Source organism: Polistes fuscatus, unplaced genomic scaffold (genome assembly GCF_010416935.1).
Source record: "Polistes fuscatus isolate 324 unplaced genomic scaffold, CU_Pfus_HIC Scaffold10, whole genome shotgun sequence".
NCBI lineage: Eukaryota > Metazoa > Arthropoda > Insecta > Hymenoptera > Vespidae > Polistes > Polistes fuscatus.
In genome coordinates, this window is record NW_025112998.1 from 3,360,661 (window position 1) to 3,372,337 (window position 11,677).

General features: G+C 33.2%; 1 protein-coding gene across 15 annotated transcripts in view; it reads left to right on the plus strand.

Moving 5' to 3' along the window:
• The window catches only part of LOC122525885 (tyrosine-protein phosphatase Lar), a 510,813-nt gene extending 501,419 nt beyond the window's left edge, over positions 1-9,394 (plus strand). For 8 of the 15 annotated variants that reach the window (XM_043648898.1, XM_043648910.1, XM_043648905.1 and 5 more), the window contains 8 exons: positions 1,833-1,841; positions 4,347-4,486; positions 4,927-5,132; positions 5,232-5,398; positions 5,487-6,847; positions 6,936-7,162; positions 7,288-9,094; positions 9,267-9,394. In XM_043648898.1, the coding sequence (XP_043504833.1) occupies positions 1,833-1,841; positions 4,347-4,486; positions 4,927-5,132; positions 5,232-5,398; positions 5,487-6,847; positions 6,936-7,162; positions 7,288-9,094; positions 9,267-9,335 (3,986 nt within the window). In that variant the 3' untranslated portion in view covers positions 9,336-9,394. The remainder of the gene's footprint in view (positions 1-1,832; positions 1,842-4,346; positions 4,487-4,926; positions 5,133-5,231; positions 5,399-5,486; positions 6,848-6,935; positions 7,163-7,287; positions 9,095-9,266) is intronic. The other 7 variants (XM_043648904.1, XM_043648907.1, XM_043648912.1 and 4 more) reach the window with 3 other exon arrangements.
• Positions 9,395-11,677: the final 2,283 nt, after the last annotated feature.

Here is an 11,677-nt window from a genome sequence, read left to right on the forward strand (position 1 = left end):
AAAACTAAGTAATTAAAATAAAAAGAAAAAAGAAAGAAAGAGAGAGAGAAAGAGTATAAGTACACGTATGTATATATGTATGTATGTATGTATACGTACGTACGTACGTACGTGTATGTAAGCACGTTCGTGAACGGCCGAATACGACACGAGGTTGTACGAAGGAAGAAGAAAAATATATTTTTGTTCCCCTCGGTGTGTTTTACATAAACGTACGACAAAATCATCATCGTCATCGTCATCGTCATCATCATCATCATCATTATCATAATCATGATCATCAATTATCATCTCATCATTATCAACTATAACAAACATCCAAACAACCATAAACATTCCCTTCTTTTATATTCTTCTTCTATACTTTATGGTTTCTCCTCTATCCTATAGCTTTCTTTTCGTAGACATTCTTATCATAGGTCTTTCCCTTTTTTCTGAACACCGCGTTTCGAGGAGGAAGAAACCGACTCGATTTTTAAAAGCTAACCTTTTTTTTCTTTTTTTTTTCTTAATCAATCTCGATCCATTTCTTTTTTTTTCTTTTTTTTACTTTTATCTTTCGATTTTTAATAGAGAAAACTATCGTATAAATTCAATCGTGAGATATAAAGATTTTGTTGAAAAGAATAAAAAAAAAAAACGATTAAAAACATGTAGAAAATTTCTTGTCGTGAATTATTATTTTAAAAAGAAGTCAATGTTACTTCCTTCGCGAAACGGATACAGGTGTACATGAGCCTTTAGTTATTTCATATTTGGAGTAGTGATTGCGCATGCCAATAATAAAAATAATAATTTCAAAAAGAAATGAAAGAAAGAGAGTAAAGAAAAAGTAAGAAAGTAAGAAAGTAAGAAAGAAAAATGAAAACGAAAGATATTCTCACGTCTCCCGCCTCTCTACTAATATCTACTGCCATTATTAGGTGGATCGAGAACTATAATAACTAATTTTTTTGTTCATCTCTAATCTATATAAGGAAAAAAATCCAACAAAAGAATATATATATATATCAAATTCATGGATATTAAATTGTACGAGAAAAGAGCTGGACTCTATAATAAATAATATATATTTATATATAAAAATATATATATATATATTATACATAATAATAATAATAATAATAATATTAATAATATATTTACAAATATTCTTAGAGATGGAGAAAAACGATGAAAGATTGATTGAACGTATGAATGAATATAAAAATCGTACGATTCCGAGAGTGTATGTGATTTAAAAATCGAATGATTGGAAGATTGCGTGAGAGAGAATGTGTGTATGCGAGAAAGATAGAGAGTGTGTGAGAAAGAGAAAGAAAGAGGGAATAGTCAAAGGGCAGTACTCTCAAGGGAGAAATATTTTTTGCTTCTCCCAATGGAGAAATAACAAAATATATATAAATATATATATTATAGAGAGAGGACCAGTTACATATACAGATTTTGACTGACGTTTAATGAGTAACAACAAAATGAATAATTAATCATTAGAGTATATTATTACTTGCATTATCATAATGTTATCCCAGAAAAAAAAAAAAAAAGAAAAATCTTACTATCTCTGATATGCTTGTATATGGAAAAAACGAACAATCAAAACAAAAAAATATGAAAGAAACAAATAGAAATGAAAATTCATGAACGTTTATATATTTTATATATATATATATATATTATATACATATAATAACATAGGATATAGAAAGATATAATAATTTTTTGTAATTTTATTCTTATCTATCTAACAATCACAAATTATATAACGTGCGAAGTTGACACGAATTTTTACGAGTTTTTTTCCCACTTTTTTGGCGACTTTTGGGGCGCAGATGAAAAAAGTGAGTATCCCTTTAGCTCGTCTCGAGTTGTGCCATATCATTTAATTATAATAAATAATAAATAATGAGAATATCTCTTTTTTTTTTTTTTTTTTTTTAATTGCATATCTCTTCATAAGACTCTCTGTATTATTTTATTTTTCTTTTTTTTTTATTTGTATTTTTTTTTCTTGAGAAATATTTTTAAATATTTGTAATTCCTTATACGTTTTTATCGTTCAACACGTATACGTGTACGCGTATACGTGTCTGCGTATTAACGTCTATTACGCATCGTTACTTTTTTGATAGATATTTTCTTTTTTACTTTTTTACCTTTTTGATGGAGCCACTATCAGAGAGCATTTTTGAGATACCACTTTTGGTTTTGATCTTTGTTGTATTTTTCTTTTTTTTTTTTTTTCGCAGCAGCATCCAAGCGCATAGACCGTGCATTGAGGGTGCATACACACACATGTATCTGACGTGTAACATTTTAAACGTCTACCAATGAAACACACAGACAGATAGATAGACAGAGTGAGAGTTATGGTTACGTTCGATACGTTTAAGAGATACACGTTCGATGGATCAATGGCAACACGATGATCTTTGATAGAAGACACTTGCTGTAAAACGATATCGACAGTTACCTGTTCGCACATTGTCAAATATTCCACGAACTATATCTCCGTGACCATTTCCATCACAAATCCGTTGTTTTAACGATTGTCAAATAAACGTAAAAGGAAAGAAAAAAGTAATATCTTAATTAATTTTATTGATTGTGTTGGTATATAATTATAAGATAATAAAAACCCCGGATACATGGCGTGCATGCACGCATAAAGCACTTTGGCAAACGAACATTTTTTTTTCGGTTTCTTTTTCGCTCTACGTAAAAAGATGAAAATATATTTATTATCACACGTCTCGTTCCATTATTATTATTAATATATTATCGACGATACTATTAATCGATAGATCGAGCACAAGTTGTTCTTTATAGATGTTAACTAATATTACGATAGTTCTCACCTCGTTGTGTCGTTTTCTCGTGTAACGAGTCTAACGTTAGTTGTTAATTAAATTTTAAACGATAAGTCAGCACTAGAGATTGGTTGTATTTTTTTTTGTTTTTTTTTTTTCTTTTTTCTATATATACATATGTTTCACGTTATCGTCTCATTTATTTTATTTATACAACAACAAAGAAATAAATAATAATAATAATAATCATCATCGATCATAACGAAATCATTCAAGTATTGCGATAAAATAATCTATCTCCGTAATTAATCCGTAAAGTTACGAAACAAAACAATTCGATTAAAATATTAATTTACCATCGTTCGTCATAATCTTGAAAGTTTCGTTATTTTCGATGATAATCTTCATCGTTATTCTTACGAAAGGTCTTCGCTGATTCGTCCGCGTTTGAAATATCGCGAGATATAATTAAAAATGAACTACTTTGATGATATATTTTTTATTCATTGCAAAAAACGAAATGACAAGTTTATTCCGTGGAAAAAAAATAAAATAAAATAAAATAAAATTAAATTAAATTAAATAAAATAAAAGAAAATAAAAGAAAAGAAATTAAAAAAGGTAAAATACTAACGTTAATGGAACGCGAAGGAAAAGGGACATATAATATAATACACATATATATATATATATATATATATGTATATACATATATATATATATACACACCATATATATATATCCATATATATTAAAAAACACATTATTGGTATTCAAATGGAGCATTACCGGGTGCGAGGGGTTAATATCGTAGAGCATGGGGTGCGGCGTGCCTCGTAATATTGTTTGTACGTCGTTTTGTCCGTGAGTGATTGGTGCCGGCATGTCGATATCCTATACTATATCGATTTATTTTTTTTCCCAAATTTTTTTCTATTTTTCTTCTATTTCTTTCTTTTTTTTGTTTGTTTCTTTTTTTGTTTTATTACTCCCTTTCTCTATTTTTCCTCATTTCTCATTTCTTTCTGTTTCTCATTTTTTTTTGTTTCTATCTGACAGAACAAAATTACGAACGAACGAACAAACAAACAAACAAACAAACAAAAATAATAGACGAACGATGACATTTCAAACAAACGAAATAAATAACTTAAAAAGAAAAGAAAAATATATTTTGTTAATTTAATTATTTTCCCCCCGTTTAATTTACTTTTTTAATTTACAGGACAGCGGAAACTAATTATCTTAATGACTGTTTTGTTTTATCATATTATTTCAGGCATTTTCATATTTTTCCAATCAAATTTTCTTCATTCATATTTATATTATGCATATTGTATTTATTATTATATATTTGTATCGATTTTTTGTTTATTAATTACTGAGTTTTTCCCAAAACCCTTTAATAATTATTGGCCCCCCCCCTTCACCCCACCTTTCCCTGTATGAAAGCGTGGGTATGACGAGAACGAATGATTGTAAGTGTGCTGCATGTTAGCCATAAAGTGCAGAATCTAATTGTAGCTTGGGTTACAGTGCCAGGAGATCCTCAAAACGTCAAAGTGACGTCGATCAATTCGACGGCGATACACGTCAAATGGGATCCGCCCAAGGCTAAGGACCAAAACGGGGTAATCAGGGGCTACCACATACATGTACAAGAAGTACGAGAAGAAGTACGTATTTTCTATTAATTAATAATTGTCAAAATAATTCTATAAGTATATATACAAAATAATGACTTTAAAAATCTATTAATAATAATAATATTAAGTTAAACACATATAAACAGATTAATTTTAGATATATATTAATTTATAAATAAAAAAAAAGATCTATGCAGAGGATATATTCCAATTTATATATAACTTTTTTTTCTTTTTTTCTTATTTTTACTATATAAAAATACGTTGATAAAATATTCGTGTATTTTAAAATTAATATTATATTTTATTAAATAAATGTAATTTAATATAGTATTTTGGATAAGAATGAATATATGTTACGTAAAATAATACAATATATTGCATAAAAGATAAACGGAATGTTAAAGAGAAGATAAGTAGCGGACGATATTTAAGAATTATGTTAAAGAATAATTTGTACATTTTATCAGGGAAGAGACGATGTGTTTAACGAACCGATACGTCGGGATGTCCAAGAGGACAATGTACGAGAAATAAATATCACAGGACTGCAACCGGATACAAGGTACTCTGTACAGATAGCCGCGTTGACGAGAAAAGGAGACGGTGATCGATCGGCACCGGTTCACGTTAAAACGCCAGGCGGGGTACCAAACAGACCGCAAGTTAACATAAAGTAAGGGATCTTTTTCTATATCATTTTGTTTCGAATAAAACAACAAAACACTTTGTTTCTTTCTTTTTGTTATTTATGTTCTTTGATTTTTGTATTTAGAGTCGTTGGTAGAGATCCCATGACACTCGATTTAGAATGGATGGAACCAAGCAAACCATACGGCGAACTATTGGGTTATAGAATTCGTTATGGTATTAAAAATCAAACCCTTAAAAAAGAGTTCATTCATGGAACTCGTCAGCACACTTACAAGGTCACCGATCTCGGTAAGGTCAACTCCTCTTTTCTTATGTTAATTTATTTATCGTTCGAAAAAGATTCAGAATTAATCGAGAATAATATTTTCGTTTGAAGAAGAACGCGGCGTCGAATACGAATTTCGAGTTTCTGGTCAAAACAGTATAGGATATGGGCAAGAAACTGTACTATATTGGTCCAGTCCTGAGGGAGAACCTAGTGGCTCACCAACTAATTTGTCTTACTTTTTCCAAACACCTGACACCCTTTGTGTCACTTGGGACAAACCATTGAGACAACATCGAAACCGTCAGATTATTGGTTACGATGTACAGTTCAATAAAAAGAACGATCATTCCTCCATTATAGAAAGGAATACGACGAAAACTCGTGCGGTTTTTTCGAATTTGGAAGAAGACACGGAATACGTTTTTCACGTTAGAGCAAGAACTGCGAGAGGTAGCGGTCCATATTCGGAGAAAATTACTATAATAACGGAGAAGGATATCGGTAGAGCACCGATGTTAGTTAAGGCCGTGGCAACTTCTGAATCGAGCGTTGAAGTTTGGTGGGAACCTGTACCTAATCGTGGCAAGATCGTTGGTTATCAAGTTTTCTATACTACAACACCAGTTGAGGATCTTGACGAATGGAAACAAAAGACCGTTGGTTTGACCGAGTCTACGGACCTGGTCAATCTCGAGAAGTTCACTCAATATGCCATAACCGTAGCGGCGAGATACAAGACTGGTCTCGGTAGAATCAGCCAAAAGATCACGGTAACTGTTAAACCAGAAGATGTGCCTTTGAATCTCAGAGCACCGGAGTCGTCAACTCACTCGATGACGTTATCTTGGACACCGCCTATAAGACTGAATCCCACGAATTACAAGGTGTCCTTTGACGCCGTTAAAGAGTTCGTCGACTCTCAAGGTATAACGCAAACGCAGATCGTACCACGTCGACAAATCCTCTTCGATCCTAGCGTTACCAGTACAACCATTAACGAGCTTCAACCATTCACTACATATAACGTTAATGTTAGTGCCGTGCCACGAGATGGACAATATAGACCACCAGCTAAAATCACCGTCACCACACAAATGGCTGCTCCGAAACCTATGGTTAAACCAGACTTTTATGGGGTCGTCAATGGCGAAGAGATTCAAGTGATCCTACCTCAGGCGTCCGAAGAGTATGGGCCAATTTCTCACTATTATTTGATCGTCGTACCTGAAGATAAATCAACAGCTGACAAACAACCCGATGAACTTACGGAAGACATGATTACGGGAAAGGGTACTAAACAGGAACGAGAGAACGCACCTTATATCGCTGCTAAATTCCCTCATAGAGACATTCCTTACACCTTCCATTTAGGAAGTGGCGATCTATACGAGGGATATGAGAACAGAAAGTTAGAGAGGAATAAGAGATATAGAATTTTTGTACGTGCCGTTGTTGACACTCCTAGAAAGGTCAGTAATATACTTTGTGATTCTATTTTATAATAAACATAATCTTACTCGATAAAAAACGAACTAACGCAAACAATTTACTTTTCAGCATCTCTACACTTCCTCACCTTTCTCCGAGTATCTTTCATTGGATATGAGAGAAGTTCCACCGGGCGAACCTCCACGTCGACCAAATCCAAATACTCCAGTCGATGGAAATCCTGAAGTGTCTGTTAAAACCAGTGGACAGGAACCTGGAATGGTTTGGGTAGTTGGTCCTATAATAGCAGCACTTATGGTCAGCATCTGTTTGATTCTAGTATTTTTCATAAAAAAGTAAGTCCTACACAAATCAGAAATATTTCCACTTGTTTCTAATTAGTACAAATATTTACGTAACGGAACATTAATATTTACACTTCGATAAAATTCACGAAAATATCACATTAATCCTATTTCAGACGAAGACAACCGTGCAAGGCACCAGATCAGGCAGCAGTAACTCGACCACTTATGGCAGCAGATATCAGTTCGAATCATGCACCATCCGATCCAGTAGAAATGAGACGTTTGAATTTCCAAACTCCTGGCATGATATCGCATCCACCGATACCCATAAGCGAATTGGGTAATCATATCGATCGATTGAAAGCAAACGACAATCTAAAGTTCAGTCAAGAATACGAGTCTATTGAACCCGGTCAGCAGTTCACTTGGGACCACTCGAACATGGAAGTAAACGCATCAAAGAATCGTTATGCCAACGTGATAGCCTATGATCATTCTCGAGTGATCCTTCAAACGGTCGATGGGATGCCTGGGTCCGATTATATAAACGCGAACTATTGCGATGGTTATAGAAAGCAGAACGCATACGTGGCAACTCAAGGACCACTTCAAGAGACCTTCGGTGATTTCTGGCGAATGTGTTGGGAACTTCGCACGAGTACAATCGTTATGATGACGAAACTGGAAGAAAGGACTAGAATAAAGTGTGATCAGTATTGGCCAACAAGAGGTTCGGAAACTTATAGCCAGATGACGGTCACCATTACCGATATCCAAGAACTAGCTACCTATTGTATTCGGACTTTCCAAGTTTGTAGAGCAGGTTATTCGGAGAGACGTGAGATCAAACAATTGCAATTCACAGCATGGCCTGATCACGGAGTACCGGAACACCCAGCACCATTTTTACAATTTTTACGAAGAGTTAGATCGTTAAACGTACCGGATAGCGGCCCATTAGTGGTACATTGTAGCGCTGGCGTTGGCAGAACCGGTTGTTTCATCGTCATAGATTCTATGCTGGAACGTATCAAGCACGAAAAAATGATTGACATATATGGACATGTGACGTGTCTACGTGCTCAAAGAAACTATATGGTACAGACCGAAGATCAGTACATCTTTATTCATGACGCACTTCTCGAAGCGGTAATATGCGGCAATACTGAGGTACCAGCTAGGAATTTACACTCTCACATTCAAAAGCTCATGCAACCTGAAATCGATAATATAACTGGCATGGAATTGGAATTTAAGAAATTGTCTAACATCAAAGCTGACTCCACGAGATTCATATCAGCCAATTTGCCATGCAACAAACATAAAAATCGATTGGTCCATATCCTACCTTATGAATGTAGCAGAGTATGTTTACAACCGCAACGTAACATCGAAGGATCGGATTACATAAACGCCAGTTTAATCGATGGCTACAGATATCGCGGTGCTTATATTGCAACCCAGGGTCCACTTTGTGACACCACAGACGACTTTTGGCGTATGCTATGGGAGCATAATTCAACGATCGTGGTTATGCTGACAAAGCTCAAAGAAATGGGTAGAGAAAAGTGCCATCAGTATTGGCCCTCCGACAGATCGATTCGATATCAGTGCTTCGTCGTAGATCCTATCGCCGAATACAATATGCCACAATACATTTTACGCGAATTCAAAGTTACTGATGCACGAGATGGAGCAAGTCGTACGGTTAGACAATTCCAATTCATTGACTGGCCGGAACAAGGTGTACCCAAGTCCGGCGATGGTTTTATCGATTTTATCGGTCAAGTTCATAAAACCAAGGAACAATTTGGTCAAGATGGACCTATTACTGTACATTGTAGCGCCGGTGTAGGTAGAACGGGTGTATTCATAACGCTTAGCATCGTCCTTGAACGTATGCAATACGAAGGTGTAGTAGATATCTTCCAAACAGTAAGAATATTACGTACGCAACGTCCTGCCATGGTACAAACGGAAGTAAGTTTATTTCTCCGATTTAATTTTACGCGTCTATTTATTTGATTAGTAGTTTTTAACATTTTTTACATACGTTTATTTCAAATCTTTCGAAATACTAATCCAATAAAATATATCAGCTGTAATTTTCTTACAATTCTTATTAATGTCTTGTCATTTATTTGATTTTCAGGATCAATATCAATTCTGTTATCGGGCCAGTTTGGAATACTTAGGATCATTTGATCATTACGCCAACTGACAAGCCGATAATCGGGAGCAAAGAGAAGCAGCTACGAGAGATCGAAGGGAACGACAAAAGAATGAAAGGGATATCGGAGAAAGGGCTAAAGTACGACGTGTTTAGTACAATGGAATACATATATCGTGTTAAGTGTGCAGCAGGAGAGTAAAAAAAAAGCGTAGTTTTTATGCGTAACATTACTCGTACCTTCCTCAAGGGCAATTGTCTCATAGTCGCTAAGCGATAATTATTCGCTTATGTATCACAGACGGTTTAAAAAAAAAAGGGAAAACAATAAAAAATTTAAAAAAATAAATAAATAAAAAAGAAAAATAATAATAATAATAATAATAATATTAATAATAATATTAATAATAATATTAATAATAATAATAATAATAATAATAATAATGGTAGATGATGAAGTGCAATAGTTGAAAAATGGTGTTGCAGCACACATAATCGCGCAGGAAATTTTCATTCTTGACGGTAATTTAAAAAAAAAAAAAAAAAAAAAGAAAAAAAAATACATATACATTATAGAAAGCATTCACACAACTTTTATCCTGAAAAAAAACGTACGAAACTTAGAAGAAGAAGAATAAGAAGAAGAAGAAAATGAAGAAGATGAAGAAAAAATTGTCGTTAAAAAATAGATTAGAATTCGAAGGTAAAAGAAACTGAACTCTCGCAATTGTAGCTAACTAGCTAGCGAGGTAAGAAAAAAACTGCCGCTTAAGTGTATGTACGTCAAATATCCTCCTCGTCGAGATGATACGAGCGACGACCATAATTCATCTCTCTCTTTTTCGAGACACACTTTTTTTACTTTATACAAAATCACAATAAGAAGAACAAAAAAGAAGAAACGGAATAAAAATAAAGACAAAAAAGAAAGATAAAAGAAGAAATTGAAAGATAATATTGTCTGAAGAAATCCGATCATATCGTTCTCTCGGATGAGAGAACCATAACTGATTGTACGCCTCGTTCGACGTTCAACGTTCAAATAATTTTTCGAATAAACGAATAAACAAACTAACCAATGCCCGCAACGCAACGTCGACGCGTATATCAAAATCAAAATTCGAACGACGACCTTCGATCGTACGATCCCAAATCTCCGAATTGGAACATATCCTGATAAACTTATATGAGAGTTATCTCACTTATGGAAACATTCTTTGCAGCTAAATTTTTTGAAGTCTTTTAAGAATTTCTTTATCGAAGCTTAGGTAGTCTTCTAACTATTAAGATTTAAACAAAGAGGATGGAAAAAATAAAGAAATAATAAAATACTACAAGCATGTCTCTCTCTCTACTCTCTCTCTTTTTTATCTAAATAGAAAAGAGTATCGTTAAATTAATAATATTAATAATAATAATAATAATAATAATAATAACATTAATAATAATAATAATAATAATAATAATAATAATAATAATAATAATAATAATGATAATAATAATGATATGAATTTTACGATTCTCTCGTAAAATGAAAAGACAAAGTAACGCGAAAAACTTGAATCTTGTTTATCGAAGAAAAGTGCTTCCATCGTTAAATTAACAGCTGCAGAGAAAAAACTTCAATCTACAACACAAACGTTTCTCTCGTATATTTCTATGAAAATAAAAGAAGAAGAAGAAGAAGAAGAAAAAAAAGAAGAAAAAGAAGAAGAAAAGGAAAAAGACTAATAATTAGAAAAGCACAGTTAGTTACTCTTTGTGAAGCTCTACAACTTAAGTAGTTGATGATAACGTGGCACACATTAACGAGTACTTATCGATGGAAATTAATTGTAACGAGTAACTCTTGAGAAAAAAAGGATTAGACAGAAATAAATGCTTCTCGATGTGGATTAACAAGGAAGAAGAGACATGAAAATTTCCGCAAACTAACACAGGAAACTTGCCATACTGCCAAATTGACAATTAATGCTGTACCCATTATGCACGATAGGTATCTTCTCTCATTACTTATTGTAACTTTACAATAGATTATAAGCGAAATCGTTTTAAGAATTTAGAATATAAGTGACACCATTAGAACAAAGATGACATTGTGAAAGAAGAAGGATGAAAGAGGAAACGGTGCCTATATTTAATGAGAAATATGCACACATGAAGATTGTTGTGCATAATTCTATAAAGATTATTTAATAGAAGCACTGTGTATGTTGGACTCCCGTATTATAATCCGATACCCTCGAATCCTTATGTACAAACTTTCAAATCTAAGCTTCTACCTCGTCTATTATTATCTCATCTTCAAAATTTTAATTGGACTAATTTCATTTATCGTCGATTGAATATTTTCTATCGGATATACGAAATATATTTGTTTTTATTGCAAAATA